The 24,245-nt window shown below is 42.3% G+C and overlaps 1 protein-coding gene across 1 annotated transcript in view; it reads right to left on the reverse strand.

Annotated features, from left to right (window-relative positions):
* Positions 1–24,245, reverse strand: part of LOC306989618 (uncharacterized protein) — a gene marked incomplete at its 3' end in the record, with an annotated part of 71,030 nt that overhangs the window by 17,643 nt on the left and 29,142 nt on the right. The window contains exons 9-19 of the mRNA XM_079595466.1: positions 5,254–5,532; positions 4,622–4,717; positions 4,376–4,499; positions 2,198–2,319; positions 1,779–2,057; positions 1,562–1,657; positions 1,329–1,464; positions 1,052–1,173; positions 660–929; positions 484–579; positions 157–292 (exon numbers count right to left, since the gene is read on the reverse strand). Coding sequence (XP_079451592.1) covers positions 157–292; positions 484–579; positions 660–929; positions 1,052–1,173; positions 1,329–1,464; positions 1,562–1,657; positions 1,779–2,057; positions 2,198–2,319; positions 4,376–4,499; positions 4,622–4,717; positions 5,254–5,532 — 1,756 coding nt within the window. The remainder of the gene's footprint in view (positions 1–156; positions 293–483; positions 580–659; positions 930–1,051; positions 1,174–1,328; positions 1,465–1,561; positions 1,658–1,778; positions 2,058–2,197; positions 2,320–4,375; positions 4,500–4,621; positions 4,718–5,253; positions 5,533–24,245) is intronic.

A 24,245-nucleotide genomic window follows, 5' to 3' on the forward strand; every position in this document is an offset into this window, starting at 1 on the left:
ATACAATTGCATGTTATGGACTTGGTACAAAAATTAAAAGTTAACCCTCAGACGGTCCTCGGTCACTTCTGACCGGGAAGGCCCAGGATGTGACTCCGAAACGAAGACCGTCTGAGGGTTAATACATTTCAGGAGAAGAAAGAAAAAATGTATTACCAAGTTTTGCTGGCAAAGTGTCGACACGAAAAGCCCAACGGCCCGTAACATTGACATTTGTAGAGCGGGTCAGGTCAGTGATGTTAGACACAGGAATTGTATAATAACTGGTTGAATCAATCGTGTCATATCCAGCCTAAATAATGATTACAAACATTATTGTCTGTGGATAAGAGGAACTTTAGCTAATTTTACAAAGAAAAAAATCTCACATTACTGTAAAACTATTCTATTGTATCTCTACAAATATATTTGAACTGTCCAGAATACTGCAAAAGTTATTACATTTTAAAATTAAAAATAGAGGGCTTTGAAAAGCGTTCTCACCACTGCAATATGCTCAGTTTGTGGAATACTGTCATAATTAAATATAATAAATGACAAACCAGAACCAGAGATCAGCAGTACTTGAAAAGAGGAATTCTGGAAAAACAACAACAACAACAACATCAAATTATCACAGTCACGAGACAACTGATAACAAATAATGAAACAAATCTTACCTGCGCTGAAGTGTTATAATATCTCACATTATCCCAAGTACAAACAAAAACTGAGTCTGCAGTGAAATTAGTTTGAGGAAAATATTGACGTATATCATTTGTGGCTCGCTGTAGTACTCGGACACTGCTGAGTTCTTGGAAGTAAACGTCACTGCTGGTAATCTCTGTCCATAGTGGAGCAACAATGTCTACATCTGTGTAAGCGGGAAGAGTTTGGGGACTTGATGGAAACAATTGCCGTTTGAAAGTAAGAAATCCATCTTTGTAAACCTAAAAGAGTTTAAAGTAACAGATAATAAACAGACAAATACTCTTAGTAGCTAGTATAAGTGATAAATTGCTATAAAAGAAACAAATGGTTAAAACACATTTGCATTAATGAGTGTCCTCACATAAACATCGCTGTATGTGAACCCGAGGTAAGAAAATGGTTTCTGCAAATAGAGATTGACCGGAAATCCAAATCCATAATACTGTTGAAGTTTTTGCCCATTCCTAAATGGATAGAACAGTCCTGAAAGCAAACATGTTTATTTTTCAGAAAAGCATTTTAATTTATTTGTAACTTTGTTTCAACAGTTCTCAACAATATTAATTTACCAATGAATTGTTCTTCAAACGAACATGATATGCAATACATATGTATTTGTAATTACAACATTACTGTACCATTGTTTTCTGATGTAGTGTCAGTTTGAAATACCCATCGACCTGTGACATTGACATTGCTTGTGTATGACAGGTTTGTGATGTCAGAAACAGGAATTGTAAATAAATCAGTTGAATCACTTGTGTCATATCCAGACTGCCAATCAAATAACACAACAAAAATTTCAGTTACACTTATCTTAGTGATAAAAATAATTTATTGTGATATCAGTGTCTTTTTCAAATTACTTTACCTTAACAGGGTACATGGCCGGGGCAATATTACCATAATGCATGAGTATGAATGACATGTTTTTGCCAGACACCAAAACCACTTGAAAGGTCGACTCCTGGAAGATAAAGGGAATTACTACATAAAAACAGAGAACATGGGATTCTGTTTTCTTATCACACATTTCTGTGCAAGAAACTGCTGTCATATTATTTCAATCTAGCTAAAAAGAGACTTACTGTCCGCCTGTATCTATAGTACGGTACTTTATCCCACGTTACAATGAAAACCCACGAGGCAGAGAAGTTCAAGTTGGGGTAATATTGGTTTATGTCTCCAGAGGCCCGATTCAAGAGATGACCATCTGTTACTTGTCGGTAAGAGATGTTTCCTTTGCGTGTAATGTCAATGTCTGTCCACAGTGGAGCGATGATGTCTCTAGTCGAGTATGCAGGAAAATCATACGGATACCACTGGTAAAACGGTTCTTTAAAAGTCAAGTGCCCCTTGTTATTCACCTGTTATGAGACCAAAACAGTGAAAGCTCAGACATCTGGACTTTCAAGTAACATTCTTAATGTGTAATATAAAGCTACTCATGTTGTTTCAATAAAACTAAGATAGTGTACAATGTTGTGAGTGTGACGAAGCTGCTTACATATAGTTGATTATAAACAAGGCCAAAGTAGACAAATGGCTGCTCTAGGGTGATCAGTGGAGAACTTCCAAAATACTCTGCAGGGTTCTTTGTATCCTCATCTCCATACGGGTAAAAAATTCCTGGAATTGAAAAATGAACATCTTAATATTAAATACCCTGCCATTTTAAATGCTTTAGAGTTTGCTTTAGTGCAAAATTGAAACTGTACAAAATGTATCCGGGACATTTTATGAATGGTATTCCAACAGATTACAGCGGTTTTAAATTCATTACACTAATCATTAAGATTTTCTACAGCTTTTGTAAGTTGTAATTGGTATGATTTGATCAGGGGCCTGTACCATGAAGGTAGCTGAACAAACTCGGAGTTACAGGATTAGTTTTGAGTTGACAAAACCAAACCGATGCAATCAGGCCTTATTGGTACCATGACGCAGCTCATCAACTTTCTCTGTCAACTCAGGCTTTGATCTTAAGCTATGATTACTCCACGAGCGCGTGCACATACTAAAGTGACGTTGACACCGAACAACCAATCGCAATCGATATGGATAGAGCGAGAGCGATATATTTTTTCTGCGGAGGAGCAAGAGATAATCATTCAGAATTACGATGAATTTAAATATGTATTAAAACCTCGAAACAATACGGTCTCTGCTGCCAAAGCAAGAGAAGACTGTTGGAGAACGATTGCTGATTGCGTTAATGTGCAAGCTAAACAAATAAGTTCTATATCCATGTAAAATTATGTATAGGCTATGAATGTGCAACGTGTGTGTGTGTGTGTGTGTGTGTGTGTGAAATATAGCCTTTATTTTTATGATATATAAAAAATGTGCATGTATATACTAATAAAGATGAATATTCATTGATTTTTAGATGCAACTCCAAACGTTCTTGGCAGCAGATAAAGACAAAATATAAAAATATAATTCAAAGTAGTAAGTATTTACACACAACCTTTTATTATTTTTGTAAACATTTGATCACAAACACTTGTTTGAGGCAAACCGAAAAAGAGAGTGAAATTCAGAAAACCGGTGGAGGGCCACTCCTCCAGAATACACTGAGTTGGCTCTGAGTAGCAATAAGGGATGGCCGATTATGGATGGGATTACAGGTGCTGTACAATCTGACCCTGGTGCTGGCTCCTCTAAGCAAGTAACACTGGGTACGTGTGCGATACATTACTATTTTAAGTTTGAAATAAGGCTGACAGTATGTTCTGCAGTCGAGGGAAATGCAGTGTCCCTGTTGAAGCCAGCACACACATACACAGTCTCCCACACAGAGGTCAGTATGCAGCAGACAGAACACCAGAAACATAACCTGCTTTATATTGGCCTACTTTTATTTATTAGGGTGGAGGAAATGATGAAGACACTGTCTGTGTTCTGAGACAGTTGCTGAGGTGAATGCACTGGGCTTTTTATTAAGGCAAACATTTGAATGTGTGGCATAAAACAGGGACTGGCCCTTACACATCTCTTTTATTGTAGGATTTTTCACAACCTGTCCCAGAAACTGAAGCCTCTACCTCAACAGGCTTCAGAAGAAATGTGAACAAGGTAAGGATTTAAAACCCTTGACATAAATTACATGTGTTTGTCAAGGAACTTTTTGTGAGTTGATTAACCTCCAGAAAACTTGTAATGATCATGTTTGTGGTGGAATTGTTTTCAGGTGGAAACAGACTCAGTCAGGGCCCTTTACCAAAGGAGCCTATAGAGCTAGACTGCACACTAAAGGAGCCGGACTGTGAGCTGAGGAGGCGCCACATTTAAAAAATAAATAAATTAGAGATCAAACAGCTGGATTAAACTGATCTCAGTATGTGAATTTATTTAACCAAGTAACACTTTAGCATGAATATTTTTATTTATTAATGCAACTTTCTCTTGCTCTCTCTCTTGATTGGTCAAACTTCAGTCTGAGATCTCGAATCCAGAACTTAACCTGCCCCGGAGCAGGTTAGCCGTGCAGCGTAAGGTACCATGGCAACGAACACCGATTAAAGCCGAGCTACTTTCATAGTACCTAAAACCCAGGGTTGGCGGAAACTAAGCTGAAACATAGCTGGCTAGCCACCTAAACTGGCTTCATGGTATAGGCCCCAGATGTGGTACTTGGTGTAAATAAAGTCACTGCACGGATTAAACAGAGTCAAAGGATTACCCTCTTCAGGTCCACCATCAACACGAAATGCCCAGCGTCCCGGGACATTGACATTGGACAGCTTATTTTCATCAGCCACAGGGATTGAGGAATAATTTGTTGAGTCTATTGTGCCATAGCCAGCCTGAGTAAACAAAAATCAATCATCATCAAAAAGGCTTTGCAGCAAAGGATATTTACAAGTTCTCTATATTATTATTACTATATACTATAGAGTTCAGAGATACGGTTCTAATTCTTTCTAACCTGAAACCATTGATCCGTAGAGGAGATATTTCCGTAGTTCATCATGACAAAAGACAGAGAGCCACCAGAGACCAAAACAACTTGAAAAGATGAACTCTTTTACAGAAAGAGAAAATTATCCTATTAGCTCATAGAAAGAGAGTAATTCTGCCTTTATGCTTGATTAATTCTGCAGTGCCTTAAACTAAAAGCAATGTATCTTCCCATTATTAATATTCATAAACAGCTTTCCTATTTCTTTTACCCAAATTATCTGAATGACAGATAAGGTTCATTGTCTAGTCAGTAGCGTAACAATGTATAATGCACTGCTCACACACACGTCATTTTCAAACCAATCAGCTTTCTGTTGTGTTCACTCAAGATCGTGTGCATGGATTCCTATTGGAATGACTGTTCCACCAGTGAAATTTCACAAATCAACAGTAAATGTTACCGCACATGTACTCTGTCAATTTTAAACTATAGTTAAAAGTTATGTTGGTTTGGAGCAGTTTGGATAATTATGTTGGCCTTGGCCTAACATTGGTTTACCTGCAAATCAATATTTCCAATCAAATTACTTGAATAATGCTTAGAACAAAAAATAAATAAGTCAAAAATAACTTTCTTTAACATATAGGCTAGCTTACAGATTGTGAGTTGTTAAAGTATGGTACTTTATCCCAAGTAGCAATGAGCAGCCATGAGGCAGTGAAGTTCAGACTGGGAAAATACTGGTTTATGTTGTTTGAGGCTGCTAGTAAGAGTCCGCCTCTGGTGACCTGACGATAGGAGATGGTTCCAGTGACAGTGTTGTCCATGTTTGTCCACAGTGGAGCAATGATGTCTCTGTTGACTTCCGACAGTGAATAATCGGATACCGGCTCTGAAAGAGGCTCATCGAATGTCAAATGCCCGTTGTTATTAACCTGAAGCAGAGATAAAATAATATTATAAAAGATTTGGCTATACAATATATATTGGATATTGTATCCCATATACTGTACCCCATTTCCGAAAGTGAGGCATAAATGACATACCCAAAATAAAAAGTTTTCTGCTTATAAGTCATTCTGGATAGACACTTAATCAACATATATTTAGTAAGATGACTCTTAGGATTTTACAGTTCAAGACAAAGAAGAACTCAGACTGTTATTAATATGGATATCCAGGTGGATACTGCACATTGGTGGTGGAGGAGATCCCCCCCTTCTATGTAAAGTGCTTTGAGTGCAGAGAGAAGCGCTATATAAATGCTATACATTATTATTATTATTATTATTATTATTATGGAGATATATAAGCTCAAACATAAAAAACAAAAATAGAAATATTAAGAATATAATTTTTAAATGAATAAAATGTTTTATACGTGGCATAACAACTTATAACTTATATCAAACATTTTGTCATGTGAGTTTTTAGAGAACGCTAGGATGCTCACAGCACTTGATGTAATTAAACTAATCAATTTGATGGTGGATCCAGAAAGGTTCAAACGACAGTCACCAGTGACAACTGGAGATTCACCCTTTGTAGAAAGACTTCGGAGTGGCTACAGAAAAAAAGAGACTGCAACCGGCCAATACGAAAACAAATATAAATATCGGAAGGGCATTAAATGTAGTCACGCAATGCTGATGTTGTTAACAATTTCATGTGATTTGTTGTTTCAATTTCAACAATTTCGGCGACCCCGGGGTGGGCTTAAGAATACACATATGACCCGGAGGGGGGTGCCTACAGAGAACACTGGGGTGTCCAGCCCGCAGGGTGGAATATTTCAACCCCAGGGGAGGCAGACTGGCTTGCCAAGGGAAAGACACATGCTCAGAGAGGCTTACAGTTGAAATGCACACATTGGGGTCACCCAGAGGGGGAACCATGCACATGCCGGCACCTAGCCAACGCGAAAGCTGTTGAGGCATAACTCTGGCGTTGACGTCAACAGCGCTGGAGGAACTCAGGGCTTATCAGGCTCACCTGAGGAGAATATCGCATGTTTCCAGTCCGTGGAGTGGAATGGCGGGCAAGCGAAGACACCTCAAGCGGGTCCTAGTACCGGCTGGTTGAAGCGAGTACATGGGAGGACACTGGCTCCACTCGGAGATTGTAGAATCTGGCGAATGTGTTGGGTGTCGCCCAGCCTGCAGCTCTGCAGATGTCTGTAAGCGTGTTAGCGAGGCGCCATGCGCTAGAGCCCAAGAGGAGGCCACACTCCGGGTGGAGTGGGCCTTCACACCAAGTGGGCACGGTCGACCTTGCTGCTGGTAAGCCAAAGCAATGGCGTCCACTATCCAGTGAGACAACCTTGCTTGGAGAGCCTTTCCCTTCAGCTTCCCACCAATAACAGACAAAGAGCTGGTCTGAGGTCCTGAAACATTGCGTTCTGTCTACGTAAGCACGGAGGGCGCGTACTGGACAGAGCAGGCTGGGTCTGCCTCCTCCAGGGGCAGCGCTTGCAGGTTCACCACCTGGTCCCGGAAGGGAGTGGTGGGAACCTTGGGCACATATCCAGGCCGGGGTCTCAGGATCACGTGAGAAAAGGCCGGCCCGAATTCCAGGCACGCTTCGTCTACAGCGCTGTCTTGATAGACAGGAACTGAAGCTCCACTGATTGCAGAGGCTCAAAGGGAGCACTCTGCAGGGCAGTTAGAACCACTGAGAGGTCCCAAGAGGGAACGAGAGGCTAGCGAGGAGGATTTAGTCTCCTCGCTCCTCTCAGGAACCTGATGACCAGGTCGTGCTTTGCCATGGACTTACCTTACCTGATGTACGGCGATAGCAGCAACATACACTTTCAGGGTGGAGGGAGACAGCCTTCGCTCCAACCCATCTTGCAGGAAGGAAAGCACGACACTGATCGGGCATGTTCTGGGGTCTTCTCGGTGAGAAGAGCATCAGGAGACAAAGAGGTTCCACTTCAACGCGTAGACATGTCTTGTGGATGATGCTCTAGCGGAAGTGATGGTAGCCACCACCGCTGGTGGTAGGGTACTCAAACCTACCTCGTCCCGTCCAGGAGCCACACGTGGAGATTCCAAAGATCAGGCCGAGGGTGCCCCGTCCATGAGAAAGGAGGTCCTTCCTCAGAGGAATTGGCCAGGGAGGTGCTGTTGCGAGGAGCACAAGTTCGGAGAACCAGGTCCGGGTGGGCCAGTGTGGCGCAACCAATATGACCTGCTCCTCCTACCTGATCTTGCACAGGGTCTGTGCAAGGCTCACTGGGGGAAACACATACTTGCGGAGGCCCCGCTGCAAGCTGTGCGCCAGTGCGTCCGTGCCGAGCGTGCCCTCGATCAGGGAGTAAAACTGGGCGCAGTGGGACGAGTAGTGGGAGGCAAACGGGTTTACCTGTGTGTCCCCGAACTGATCCCAAATCAGCTGAACCGCCTGGGGATGGAGTCTCCATTCTCCAGGAAGAGGCTGAAGCCGTGAGAGCTCGTCGGCTGCACAGTTCAGGTCTCCCGGGATATAAATGGCTCGAAGCGACCTCAGATGCTTCTGTCTCCATAGGAGGAGGTGGCGGGCGAGTTGTGACATACGACGGGAGCGTAGACCACCTTGTCGGTTGCTGTACGCTACTGTCGCGGTATTGTCTGATCGGACTAGTACGTGCTGGTTCTTGAGCAGCGCATGGAAGCGGTGCAGAGTGAGACGTACTGCCAGCAACTCGAGGCAATTTACATGCCATAGGCGGTGGGGTCCTGTCCAGGAGCCCGCGGCAGCATGTCCATTGCACATTGCGCCCCAGCCCGTGGAGAAGGCATCCGTTGAGACAACAACATGCCTGGAAACTCGATCTAAGGGCACTCTGGCCCGTAGAAAGCTGAGGGTTGTCCACGGGGTGAAGGTCTGACGGCAGGTCGGAGTAACTGGTACTTGGAGCGTGCCTTGTTGCCATGCCCACCTCAGGACTCGATCGCGAAGCCAGAGCTGAAGCGGTCTCATATGAAGCAATCAGAGCGCCGTTTCTGCGGCTGCGGATGCCATATGCCCCAGGAGCCTCTGAAAAAGTTTCAGTGGAACTGCACTCTTGCCCTTGAATTGTCTCAGACAAGTCAGCAGTGACTGGGCGTGCTACTCGTAAGCTGCGTGCACATGGCGACAGAGTCGATTTCCAAACCGAGAAAAGAGATCCTCTGCACGGGGCAAAGTTTGCTCTTCTCCCAGTTGACCTGAAGGCCCAGACGAGCTAGGTGCCGGAGCACTAGGTCCCTGTGTTCGCAAACCTGGTCTCGAGAGTGAGCTAGGATCAGCCAGTCGTCGAGATAGCTCAGGATGTGAACCCCGTGTTGCCGTAGCGGCACAAGGGCTGCCTCGACGACCTCAGTAAAGACGCGAGGAGACAGGGCTAGCCCGAATGGGAGAACCGCGTACTGGTATGCCCGCCCCTCGAAAGCAAACTGTAAGAACGGTCTGTGTCGAGGAAGAATAGAGACATGGAAGTAGGCGTTCTTCAGGTCGATCGCTGCAAACCAATCCTGTGGCTGCACACATTCGAAAATGCGTTAGGCCGTGATCATCTTGAACGGAAGCCTTTGAAGGGAATGGTTCAAGAGGCGCAAGTCCAGGATTGGCTGTAACCCACCGGTTTTCTTGGGTACAATGAAGTAGGTTGCTGTAGAAGCCGGACCTCATTTCGGCTGGAGGGACAGTCTCGATCGCACCCTTCGCCAGTAGGGTGGCGACCTCCGCTCTCATGACAGGGGCATTGTCACCGACCATAGTGAAGTGGACTCCCCTGAAGCGGGGAGGAGACCGCGCGAACTGAATCGCGTAGCCAAGCTTGATGGTTCTCGTGACCCAGCGGGACAGGTTGGGAAGCTCTAGCCAGGCTCCCAAGGACTGTGCCAGCAGGGTCATGCGAAACCACAGACGTACCCTCGGTGGTGCAGCGAAGCGGAATGACCGGCCCGGACGTGGGTGGCATAGCAGCCCGATGTGGGGGCACAGTCATTAGCCGCGTCCTGACAGAGGAGGCCAGGGAAGGACCAGCGTTCCATGGGGGCCTGCTCTGCCAGGGGTCTGGCGACAGAGGAGGGCGAGAGTGGCGGGACCCGAGGGTGGCGCGCACTGTCGTCCGTGAACTCTGTGTGCTCAGAGATGGGACTGACAGTTCTTTGGAAGAGGTTCTCCCCCGGCCCTCCACCGGGGGAAGGAGTGGCCCTGCAACCACCTCCTAGAAAGAAATGAAGCTCTAGTGCAAGTTCTGCCGGAAAGACTCAATTGTTACGTAACTTATTACCTTCTCATCTATCCAATCATATCCTAATACTTTTGGTATAAAAGGTTGGTACTTACTAGGGGTGTAATGATATTCAAACCGAACCGAAAAACCGCGATACACCACCTACGGTTCGAACCGCGATACTCTCATTTCGGACCGAAAGCGCCCCGCCCCCTACTGCCCCGCCCAGCTCTCACTTCACCTTATGTCACAAAACTATTTTTTCTGACATTTTATTAAATAGTAATTACTAGCCTACACTTGTAACAACTAATGAAAGCTGTATTTTTACTAAATATACACTAACTTTTGATTTCCAAGTGCATGTCACGTTATATTTGGTGATCGATCACTCTTGGCAGTTAGACTGCAGTGTTTCCCACATACTAATTTGTGGGCGGTGCGCCACAGAAACACCGTCCGCTACATATTACGTTTTTTGGCGGCTGCCAAAGTGAATTTTTATCCCGCCAAAGCCTTATAAGTTATTTGATCGGTGAGTGATGTAGATGACAGACTGCTGCGCTTGTGACAGGTCGCATGTTACTGAAAGAACGAGCAGAGACAATAAAATTCAATTTATTAAACTCTAGTTAACTACATTTAGTTAACATTAACTATTAATAAACTGCACTTCTACAGCATTTATTAATCTTTGTTAATGTTAATTTCACCATTTACTAGTAGCCTTATTAAAATCAAAAGTTGTTAACATTAGTTAGCCTAATGCACTGTGAAGTAACATGAATAAACAAAGGATGAACAGCTGTATTTATATTAACTAAGATTAACAAAGATTAAATATAAATAAATATAGCTGCAAGCAGCGATTACGGGCCCAAGCCGGTGGCACCGCCACCCCGGTGCCTTTAGTTGCACTAAAGGCACCAGGAAGACGGTGCCACCGGCTTGGGCCCTCCATCGCTGCTTGCAGCTATATTTATTTATATATATATATATATAAAATAAAAAAAAACGCCACCCCGGTGCCTTTAGGGTTCCTGTGCACAACGGGCAATAACGTAACTCCACTTTGACTGTCGAGAAGAAGTCTGCTTTAGAGCTTGCATCAGTGTGGGTTCTGCAAAAGTGCGCATCGAGGGCACATATAAGAAAAAAAAAAAATATATATATATATATATATATATATATATATATATATATGTATGTAGCGTGTAGCGCACCACGTAACTGATATGCTACACCTAGCAATAATATTCAATATGGGCCAATGCGATCAGAAGTGAGGAACATCTACTGGAGGTAGGAAATGATGAAGCAGGTAATAGTTGACTATCTGGTTCTATTTGTAGTTTGTTTCAATTCAAATTAATTACATGTGAACAATTAATCAATGACATTCAGTAAATAAAATAAAAATATTGTCATCAACTCTTCTATTGTTTCTTGTAGGCTGAAAGATTCAACAACTCAACGGTTTCAATTGAATGAAGTTTCATATTTTTTCACTCAACGTGTAAATAAAGTGGACTCTCAAAACTCAACACTTTGTCTGTCTCTTTCACCTTAGCCAAAGTAAATTACAATAATAAAACAATACTACATTCAAAATGTACAAAACTCAATGTACAAAAAGTGTGAGTATATATTCAATTTGACCCAAAATAAATTCAAATATAGAAGTTTTTCCAATAATTCACTTTTCTTTTCAAAACAAAACAGTAATTGGAAATACAGAACCCAACAATTTGACTCAGTCAAATAAATGATCAAATGGCTCAGTTCAGAGAGTCATGTAACTCTCTTTCGATCGGTTTGAGTTCCAAAAAATAAAGTCTCTCCTTTTCAAGGGCAAAAATCAACAAGTTCGAGGAAATAGTCTTTCGTGTCCGAAAAAACAAGAAAGATCAGAATTGTCCTACCATTTGATGGTCAAAAAGCATAGTTCAAAGTGGAACGGGTCCGTGGGCAGCTAGCTCGCCATTTGTGCGCACACAATCATGCCATTTAATCAGACAATTCCTCTCCAGGAGATTAAGTTTGGCACAAAGCAGGAATCTCTCGCAGGCGATCACATAGACAGAAACACAGAACAAAACAAAAAAACCCAGCCTTGCAAAATACAAGGCAAACACAATAATTAATCTCAGATTCAAACATTCTTGTAACAAATATACATTTTCAAAATAACACATCAATCTAACTTCACATTTATTTAAACTCATCAATGCTTATAAATCAATCGCTCTCACTTCATGACACAATTAGCATTTCTCTTTCACATGTGGTAGCTTTAGCCCACGTGCTATCCAATTCAGCTCACGCATTACACGTGTACTGTTCAACTAGCTCTTGCTTAATCACTTCGGAGATTTTGGCATGTCTTTTATATGAAACGGATTGATAGCTGAATTTTCACTCACCAAAGCGATATAGAATCAGTTTCATAAAAGAAAGATCATTCACGTCGATTCACTCCGAAATCCTTTACATCTGCTCTCCTCCGATCATCAATTCACTCTTTGACGACTTTTCAGGCTAATGTATCCAAAGTCCAACTTTCCAGATGCACTTAGTTCTGTACAAGATTCATTCTTTAACGCAGAGTTTCTGAAGAAATACTCCGTGCTGCTGTTTCATCTAATGCGCTCTCATCTGCTCACTGCTGAAGACAGCGCCCGCGCGACCTGTGGGCGGCTTCCTCAATATGCTGCTACTATTGGCTCACAGAGGTGTCAGTCACTGCAGCACGATGTGTGGTTGGATACATGTCTTTTCCGTCTAGAACACTCTTTTTCCTTTAACCCTTTACTGGTAATTAATGCTATCTGGGTTACATATATATACCGGTATGTGTGTATATTCTCCCCCCCCCCCCCCCCCCCCCTATTTTTAACATGTATATTATTATTCTATATATAATAATATAATATTTCGGGTTCTGACCTGTGTGCAAAATTTCACGAGTTTTCGAGCATGTTAAGGCCCTCAAAAGTGCCAGAGATTTTGCACACAGCAGAGAAAGGGTTAAACTAAACTAGCCCCCCTCCTCACACACACACACTCACACACACAGAGACGCAGAGGGGCAGAGGGAAAATGCTCCAAAAAGTACACATTCAAACCAAAATATCTGACTTCCTGTTGGTCGGAGCTAATGACTGTAAATTAGAAAGTTGTCCGGATCGAAGAGAAGAATATACGTACCGAGTTTGGTTACTGTAGGTAAAACTAATACCCCATTTTTGACTAAAGGTGGCGCTACTGAGCCCCTTACCACGCCCATTTCTGAAACTTCGCACAAGTGTACTAGGCAATAAATGTGATATGCATGTTGAGTTTCATGCAATTTGAAGCATGCTAAGAGTCTCAAAAACATAAAAAAAGAATATTAAAGTTTGATGCGTTGCCATGGCAACAGTATTTAAGATATCAATAATCCTTTCACAGGTCTACATCTGTCGTGTGTTTACATTATACAGATGAAGTTTGAAGCAAATCGGGTAAAAATAAGAGGGTGAATTCAAAGCATTTTGAAAGTGACACACTTCCTGCTGCCAGTTGGTGGCGCTATAACTTTGACTCACAATAGTCACATCCATGTGATCGGCCTCTTACAGCGAACACAATGCTGAAGTTTCATCAAGATAAATTAATGTATGAGGATGTTATAACACACTTCCTGTTTCCAATATTCGCCATAAATTCGTTTCCTCGCCACGGCCAAACCGTTCGAGATATCAAAAATCCCCTCGCAATTTTTCATCCTCAATGTCTTGACTTCATGCACACCGAGTTTCGTGGCGATTGGTTGAATCGTCTAGGAGGAGTATTTTAAATTCCATTGAATGCGTTTTTCTAACTATGCCAAATAGCCGACTTCCTGTTGGGCTGGGGTAAAAAGTCAGAGCATGAAGGATATATGAACCGATGAGATCTATAAGTGTACCGAGTTTCATATTATTTCATGCAAGCGTGTTTGATTTATGGACCAAGATTTCGGACCCCGTTCCAGGGGGCGCTGTCGAGCCCCCCTGCCACGCCCGGGTACCAGCTTCAGTCCGGCTCTAATGGCCGCGGGTTCTGACCCGTGTGCAAAGTTTCAAGAGTTTTTGAGCACGTTAAGAGACCCAAAAGTGCCCGAATAGTCGTAAGAAAAAATATAGCTGCAAGCAGCGATTACGGGCCCAAGCCGGTGGCACCGCCACCCCGGTGCCTTTAGTGTAACTAAAGGCACCAGGGTGGCGGTGCCACCGGCTTGGGCCCTCCATCGCTGCTTGCAGCTATATTTATTTATATATATATATATAAAGCCGCCACCCCCGTTGCCTTTCGGGTTCCTGTGCACGACGGGCAATAACGTAACCCCGCTTTGACTGTTGAGAGGGCAATATAGCCCTATGTATCACTCGATTTTATTTAACCAAATGTTTTTTTAACAAAATATGTTATTTATCTGATTCATCCAACCCTATACTGCACTCTTTTACTAATACTATATTATATTTCATCGTTTTCATGTCTTGCCCTCAAACATATCTGTTTAATCTGCTTATTTTTAAGTTACACATAATACATTGATTGAAAAAGAAACTCAAACTTTTTGTTTATGGTAATATTATTTGATACAGAAAGAAATAAGTGAGACTGTGGGAGTGAGGGGAGGGTAATGACAGCCAAAGGGAGACAGAGACAGATAACTTTTGAAACTAAAAAAATGACATCCTAACTTTGATAATGTTTAAATATACATAAAAATGCAGCATATCATTAATTGAAATTAGTGTACTTTAAAACACTTGTTTAAAATAAAAAACACATTTATACATAGTATAAAACACTAGATGGCACAATTGTTCATAGTCTTTCTGCTCCCCTCCCCACACACACACAGACAGGGGGCTGTCTGTGTGTGTGCCCTCCCTCCCCTCCCCACACAGACACACACACACACACACAGACACACACACACACACACACACACACACACACACACACACACACACACACACACACACACACACACACACACACACACACACACACACACACACACACACACACACAGAGAGAATGGCTGGGGGAACTCTGTCAGAGAGAGACAAAACCACATTCAAACAAAAATATCTGACTTCCTGTTGGTCGGAGCTAATGACTGTAAATCAGAAAGTTGTCCGGCTCGATGTGCACAATATACATACCAAGTTTTGTGACTGTAGGTAAAACTAACCCCCCCACTTTTGTCAAAAGTAACACACTTCCTGCTGCCAGTTGGTGGCGCTATAACTTTGACTCACATTAGTTACATCCATGTGATCGCTCTCTTACAACAAACACGCTACTGAAGTTTCATCAAGATCAATTAATGTATGAAGACGTTATAACACATCGTGTTTCCCTTTTCTCGCCATAATTTCGTTTCCTCGCCACGGCCAAACTGTTCGAGATATCAAAAATCCGTCAGCAATTTAGTATCCTCAATGTCTTGACTTCATGTTGACCGAGTTTGGTTGCGATTGGATGAATTTTCTAGAAAGAGTGTTTCAAATTCCAGGGGCATGCGTTTTCATACCAATCACAATAGCCGACTTCCTGTTGGGCTGGCGTAAAACTTAGAGCACGAAAGTTGTTCGGCCCGATGAGATCTAAATGTGTACCGAGTTTCATATTATTACATGCAAGCGTGTTTGATATACGGACAAGTGTTTGAATCCCATTCCAGGGGGCGCTGTCGAGACCCCCTGCCACGCCCGGGTACCAGCTTCAGCCCGGCCCTGATGGTTCTGACCTGTGTGCAAAATTTCAAGAGTTTTCGAGCACGTTAAGGGCCCCAAAAGTGCCCGAGATTTTGCACACAGCAGAGAAAGGGTTAAACTAAACTAGCCCCCCTCCTCACACACACACATACACAGATCCCCCCTCCCCTCCCCTCCCCACACAGACAGACACACACACACAGAATGGCAGACAGACAGAGAGAGACACAATTCACATTCAAACCACAATATCTGACTTTCTGTTGGTCGGAGCTAATGACTGTAAATTAGAAAGTTGTTCGGCTTGATAAGATCAAAACACACGCTGAGTTTTGTAACTGTAGGTAAAACTATAACTAAGTTATAACACACTTTATGCATCCTTTTTTAATCATAAATTTGTTTCCTTGCCACGGCCAAACCGTTCGAGATATCAAAAATCCGTCCGCAATTTAGCATCCTCCATGTCTTGACTTCATGCACACCGAGTTTCGTGGTCATCGGATGAATTCTCTGGGAGAAGTGTTTAAAATGCCAGAACATGCGTTTCCATACAGCCCATAATAGCCGACTTCCTGTTGGACTGGCGTAAAACTTAGAGCACGAAAGTTGTTCGGCCCGATGAGATCTATATGTGTACCGAGTTTCATATTATTACATGTAAGCGTGTTTGATATACGGACATGTTTTTGAATCCCATTCCAGGGGGCGCTGCCGAGCCCCCCTGCCACGCCCGGGTCCCAGCTTCAGCGCGGCCCTAATGGCCGCAGGTTCTGACATTTGTGCAAAGTTTCAAGAGTTTTTGAGCACGTTAAGGCCCCCAAAAGTGCCCAAAAGGTAGTAAAATAATAATAAATATAGCTGCAAGCAGCGATTACGGGCCCAAGCCGGTGGCACCGCCACCCTGGTGCCTTTAGTTACACTAAAGGCACCGGGCTGGCGCTGCCACCGGCTTGGGCCCTCCATCGCTGCTTGCAGCTATATTTATTTATATATATATATATATATATATATATATATAAAAAGCCGCCACCCCCGTTGCCTTTCGGGTTCCTGTGCACCACGGGCAATAACGTAACCCCGCTTTGACTGTCGAGAAGAAGTCTGCTTTAGAGCTTGTATCAGTGTGAGTCTTTCTGCTCCCCTCCAAACACACACAGAAAAGGGGGGGCTGTCTGTGTGTGTGCCCTCCCTCCCTCCCTCCCCACACACACACACACACACACACACACACACACACACACACACAGAGAGAATGGCAGGGGGAACAAATCAGAGAGAGACAAAACCACATTCAAACCAAAATATCTGACTTCCTGTTGGTCGGAGCTAATGACTGTAAATGAGAAAGTTGTCCGGATCGATAAGCACAATATACAGACCGAGTTTTGTGACTGTAGGTAAAAATAACCCCCCCACTTTAGTCAAAAGTATCTTGAAAGTAACACACTTCCTGCTGCCAGTTGGTGGCGCTATAACTTTGACTCACAATAGTCACATCCATGTGATCGCCCTCTTACAACAAACACACTGCTGAAGTTTCATCAAGATCAATTAATGTATGAAGATGTTATAACACATCGTGTTTCTCTTTTCTCGCCATAATTTTGTTTCCTCGCCACGGCCAAACCGTTCGAGCTATCAAAAATCCGTCCGCAATTTAGCGTCCTCAATGTCTTGACTTCATGCTGACCGAGTTTGGTGGCGATAGGATAATTTTTCTTGGACGAGTATATCAAATTCCAGGGGCATGCATTTTCATACAGCCCATAATAGCCGACTTCCTGTTGGACTGGCGTAAAACTTAGAGCACGAAAGTTGTTCGGCCCGATTAAATCTATATGTGTACCGAGTTTCATATTATTACATGCAAACGTGTTTGATATATGGACCAAGTTTTTCGGACCACGTTCAAGGGGGCGCTGTTGAGCTCCCCTGCCACGCCCGGGTACCAGCTTCAGCCCAGCCCTGATGGCCGCAGGTTCTGACCTGTGTGCAAAGTTTCAAGAGTTTTCGAGCACGTTAAGGGCCCCAAAAGTGCCCGAGAAGTCCCACACAGCAGAGAAAGGGTTAAAATAAAGCCCCCCTCCTCTCTCACACACACAGACACTGAGAGAGACTGGCAAAATTCCCATCAAATCACATTCAAACCAAAATATCTGACTTCCTGTTGGTCGGAGCTAATGACTGTAAATTAGAAAGTTGTCCGGCTCGGGGAGATAAATATAGATACCGATTTTTGTTACTGTAGGTAAAACTAATACCCCATTTTTGACTAAAGGTGGCGCTACTGAGCCCCTCCACCGCGCCCGTTTCTGAAACTTCACACATACCTAGTACCTAATAAATCTGATATGCATGTTGAGTTTCATGCAATTTGAAGCATGTTAAGAGCCTCAAATGCACCCAAAAAGAATATAACAGTTTAAAGCGTTGCCATGGCAACAGTATTTAAGATATCAATAATTCTTTCACAGGTCTACATCTGCCGTGTGTTTACATTATACACATAAAGTTTGAAGCAAATCGGGTAAAAATAAGAGGGTGAATTCAAAGCATTTTGAAAGTGACACACTTCCTGCTGCCAGTTGGTGGCGCTATAACTTTGACTCACAATAGTCACATCCATGTGATCGGCCTCTTACAACGAACACACTGCTGAAGTTTCATCAAGATCAATTAATGTATGAGGATGTTATAACACACTTCCTGTTTCCAATATTCGCCATAAATTCGTTTCCTCGCCACGGCCAAACCGTTCGAGATATCAAAAATCCCCTCGCAATTTTTCATCCTCCATGTCTTGACTTCATGCACACCGAGTTTCGTGGTGATTGGTTGAATCGTCTAGGAGGAGTATTTTAAATTCCATTGCATGTGTTTTTTAAACTACGCCAAATAGCCGACTTCCTGTTGGGCTGGGGTAAAAAGTCAGAGCACGAAGGATATATGAACCGATGAGATCTATAAGTGTACCGAGTTTCATATTATTACACGCAAGCGTGTTTGATTTATGGACCAAGTTTTCGGACCGCGTTCCAGGGGGCGCTGTCGAGCCCCCCTGCCACGCCCGGGTCCCAGCTTCAGTCCGGCTCTAATGGCCGCGGGTTCTGACATTTGTGCAAAGTTTCAAGAGTTTTTGAGCACGTTAAGGCCCCCAAAAGTGCCCAAAAGGTAGTAATATAATAATAATAATAAATAATAAATAATAAAGAAGAATAATCCGAAGGAAAACAATAGGGCCTTCGCCTTTTCAAGGCTTGGGCCCTAAATATAGCTGCAAGCAGCGATTACGGGCCCAAGCCGGTGGCACAGCCACCCCGGTGCCTTTAGTTGCACTAAAGGCACCGAGGTGGCGGTGCCACCGGCTTGGGCCCTCCATCGCTGCTTGCAGCTATATTTATTTATATATATATATATATATATATATATATATATATATATATATATATATAAAAACCGCCACCCCGGTGCCTTTAGGGTTCCTGTGCACGACGGGCAATAACGTAACTCCGCTATGACTGTCGAGAAGAAGTCTGCTTTAGAGCTTGCATCAGTGTGGGTTCTGCAAAAGTGCGCATCGGGGGCACATATCAACCACAAAGTATGCGTGAGCACCCTTCTGAAACCTAAAATGAAAAATTAGACACCCTACAGTCTCATGGACTTAACGGACACATGAAATCACAACACCTAAAATTCCTATGAAGTGTGGTATATATATTCATTGAAATGACTGTACTTTAAAACACTTGTTTAAAAGAAAAAAGTCATGTATACATAGTATAAAACACTAGATGGCACAATATACCTATTTTTAATAGTCTTTCTGCCCCCTTCCCCACACACACAGACAGGGGGGGCTGTCTGTGTGTGTGCCCTCCTTCCCCTCCCCACACAGACACACACACACGCACGCACGCACACACACACACACACACACACACACACACACGCGCACACGCACACACACAGAATGGCAAAGGGGAACTCTGTCAGAGAGAGACAAAACCACATTCAAACCAAAATATCTGACTTCCTGTTGGTCGGAGCTAATGACTGTAAATGAGAAAGTTGTCCGGCTCGATGTGCACAAAATACATACCGAGTTTTGTGACTGTAGGTAAAAATAACCCCCCCACTTTAGTCAAAAGCATCTTGAAAGTAACACACTTCCTGTTGCCAGTTGGTGGCGCTATAACTTTGACTCACATTAGTTACATCCATGTGATCGGTCTCTTACAACAAACACGCTACTGAAGTTTCATCAAGATCAGTTAATGTATGAAGACGTTATAACACATCGTGTTTCTCTTTTCTCGCCATAAATTCGTTTCCTCGCCACGGCCAAATCGTTCGAGATATCAAAAATCCGTCCGCAATTTAGCATCCTCCATGTCTTGACTTCATGTTGACTGAGTTTGGTGGCGATCGAAATAATTTTCTAGGAGGAGTATATAAAATTCCAGGGGGATTCGTTTTTAAACAACCCATAATAGCCGACTTCCTGTTGGACTGGCGTAAAACTTAGAGCACGAAAGTTGTTCGGCCCGATTAAATCTATATGTGTACCGAGTTTCATATTATTACATGCAAACGTGTTTGATATATGGACCAAGTTTTCGGACCACGTTCAAGGGGGCGCTGTTGAGCTCCCCTGCCACGCCCGGGTACCAGCTTCAGGCCGGCCCTGATGGCCGCAGGTTCTGACCTGTGTGCAAAGTTTCAAGAGTTTTCGAGCACGTTAAGGGCCCCAAAAGTGCCAGAAAAGTCCCACACAGCAGAGAAAGGGTTAAAATAAAGCCCCCCTCCTCTCTCACACACACAGACACTGAGAGAGACTGGCAAAATTCCCATCAAATCACATTCAAACCAAAATATCTGACTTCCTGTTGGTCGGAGCTAATGACTGTAAATTAGAAAGTTGTCCGGCTCGGGGAGATAAATATAGATACCGATTTTTGTTACTGTAGGTAAAACTAATACCCCATTTTTGACTAAAGGTGGCGCTACTGAGCCCCTTACCACGCCCGTTTCTGAAACTTTGCACAAGTGTACTAGGCAATACATTTAAAGTGTCTGTCGAGTTTCATCCAATTTCAAGCATGCTAAGAGTCTCAAAAACATCAGGAAAAAATATTAAAGTTTAATGCGTTGCCATGGCAACAGTATTTAAGATATCAATAATCCTTTCACAGGTCCACATCTGCCGTGTGTTTACATTATACAGATGAAGTTTGAAGCAAATCGGGTAAAAATAAGAGGGTGATTTTAAAGCATTTTGAAAGTGACACAGTTCCTGCTGCCAGTTGGTGGCGCTATAACGTTGACTCACAATAGTCACATCCATGTGATCGGCCTCTTACAGCGAACACACTGCTGAAGTTTCATCAAGATCAGTTAATGTATGAGGATGTTATAACACACTTCCTGTTTCCAATATTCGCCATAAATTTGTTTCCTCGCCACGGCCAAACCGTTCGAGATATCAAAAATCCCCTGGCAATTTTTCATCCTCAATGTCTTGACTTCATGCTGACCGAGTTTCGTGGTGTTTGGATTAATTCTCTAGGAGGAGTATTTCAAATGCCAGAACATGCGTTTTTAAATTACCCTAAATAGCCGACTTCCTGTTGGGCTGGCGTAAAAAGTAAAAGCACGAAGGATATATGAACCGATGAGATCTATAAGTATATCGATTTTCATATTATTACATGCAAGCGTGTTTGATTTATGGACCAAGTTTTCGGACCCCGTTCCAGGGGGCGCTGTCGAGCCCCCCTGCCACGTCCGGGTACCAGCTTCAGTCCGGCTCTAATGGCCGCGGGTTCTGACCAGTGTGCAAAGTTTCAAGAGTTTTTGAGCACGTTAAGAGACCCAAAAGTGCCCGAATAGTCGTAAGAAAAATAATAATAATAATAATCCGAAGGAAAACAATAGGGCCTTCGCCTTTTCAAGGCTTGGGCCCTAATAAATATATATATATATATATATAAATAAATATAGCTGCAAGCAGCGATTACGGGCCCAAGCCGGTGGCACCGCCACCCCGGTGCCTTTAGTTGCACTAAAGGCACCAGGGTGGAGGTGCCACCGGCTTGGGCCCTCCATCGCTGCTTGCAGCTATATTTATTTATATATATATATATATATATAAAAAACCGCCACCCCGGTGCCTTTAGGGTTCTTGTGCACAACGGGCAATAACGTATCTCCGCTTTAGAGCTTGCATCAGTGTGTGTTCTGCAAAAGTGCGCATCGAGGGCGTGAGCACCGTTCTGAAAACTAAAATGAAAATTAGACACCCTACAGTTTCATGGACTTAACGGACACATGAAATCAGCAGCCATTGTAAGTACACAAGACCAAAAATTCATATGAAGTGTGGTATATATATATATTAATTTTTTTAAGGGACAAGACAGATCATTTGACTTGCCTGACCTGATTAGAACAGTGAAAAAATAAAAAAATAAAAAATGGGTTGTGCAAAAAGGCGCATTTTTTGCTAGATTTTTTAAAAAGTTTAAATATATCAAAACAGAAAGATTTTTTTACATTTAAAAGCGTGCAATGAAAAACAGGAATAGGGGAGGGGAATGGCCGACAGAGACAGATAACTTTTGAAACTAAAAAAATAACATCCTAACTTTGACAGAAAGTAGTCTTTGATAATGTTTAAATATACATAAAAATGCAGCATTGAATTAATTGAAATTAGTGTACTTTAAAACACTTGTTTAAAAGAAAAAACACATTTATACATAGTATAAAACACTAGATGGCACAATATACCTATTTTTAATAGTCTTTCTGCCCCCCTCCCCACACAGACAAACACAGGAGGGGCTGTCTGTGTGTGTGGCTGCGATGTCAAGATTGCAGTGTGTGTGTGTGTGTGTGTGTGTGTGTGTGTGTGTGTGTGTGTGTGTGTGTGTGTGTGTGTACGAGGATCGATCGAAAAATGGAGACATAAAAACATACTCCGTCATTTTGTTCATACAGGACATCATTCAAACTGCAAAGTGTTTCCTTATATTTGTGTGCACTTGCAATAAAACACAACATTGTGCTTTTGTTAAACTATAAACTCTTGTCAAACTGTAACATACAAATGTCACCCAACCAAAATCACACACACACACAACAATGTTGACTGTTTTTGTTCTGTTTCAGCAGCGAAAATAGTTAAACAAAGATCACAGCAGAACCATCGCGCATCTCACAGTGTTTTTTCATTAGTGAATGATTCCGCATTTTGAAAGAATCGCTTGACTCAAAGATTCAATGATCAATCCATAAAGAACTGTGTCATTCATGAATGATTCAGTCGTTCGAACGAATGAATCAATGACTCGCTCATTAAGACGGTCGTGTTTTTTCATTAGTGAATGATTCCGCATTTTGAAAGAATCGCTTGACTCAAAGATTCAATGATCAATCCATAAAGATCTGTGTCATTCATGAATGACTCAGTCGTTCGAACGACTCGTTTGAACGAATGAATCAATGACTCGCTCATTAAGACGGTCGCCTGGCGACACCTATAGGAGGTTTAGTGTTATGTTTAAAAGTAGCCTTTCATTCTTTGCAACGATCGTTAATTAACTTATATTTAAAACAATCTTAAAACATTATTTAATGCATTGTTATTTTTCAGTGTAAAATATTTAATTTGATCAGCCACAGGGTAGGCTAACAGTCCTATAGTGTCTTATTATTCTAAATAATTTAATTTATTGATCAAATTTAGAAATTAAAAATGAACTATGAAGCATACATTTAATAAGAGTAGGGTGTGACTAGGTATAGATATTACAATATACAGATATTCAAATATAGTGGGCACTAGCCTATTAAAACCTGAACGTGTCCGCTTAATAAATCGTGAGCTGAATGAGTCGCAGCAAACATCAGCACAAGGAGTCCAATTTCATTAATCATGGGTGAAAAGCTGACTGAAAAGATTAAGAATAATAGGCTATTGAACACGCAATTCAAGCAATCCCACCCCCGAAATGGCGCTATGTTTAAAATTAAACTAAATGCTCACGGCTGCACGGGCAATAACGCGTTCACGGCGAGGAACGAGCAGAACAGAGTGAATGTGTTTTAGTTCATTCCTACTGGACGTCCAGTACTTACTTTGGCTTTTAAGTTAGCGATTTAAAAGCCCCCGCTTTAATTGCACATCGATTAACCGGTAGGAAAATATTCTAACAGTCACTATTTATATAGATACAATATACAATGGGCCTACCCGATGACCACAAGAGGGCAGTATTGCCCTATGTATGACTTATTTTTTGACTTAAAAAGTGCATTCTGGCTGTTTTTTAACTTATACATAATTCTTAAATTGAAATAAAAGAACAAAATGGGTTTAGTTCTGATATTTGTATACTTTTATATAGAAATAAATGGTGTATAATACATTTTTTAGAAGATATGAGGCTTTTAGTGTTTCCTTTTTTGGACATTACTTTAATCCCTCGCCATAGCAAAACCGTTTGAGATATTTAATATCCGTTCACAATTTAGCATCTTTAATGTATTTTCATCATGTTGAAAAAGTTTGGTGTGAATAAAATAAACCACCGCTAAAAACTCGGAGTCTAAAATATACCAAAACTCACATTCAAACCAAAATATCTGACTTCTTGTTGGTCGGAGCTAATGACTGTAAATTAGA

This window comes from Phoxinus phoxinus, assembly GCF_949152265.1.
Source record: "Phoxinus phoxinus genome assembly, chromosome: 21".
NCBI classification, from domain to species: domain Eukaryota; kingdom Metazoa; phylum Chordata; class Actinopteri; order Cypriniformes; family Leuciscidae; genus Phoxinus; species Phoxinus phoxinus.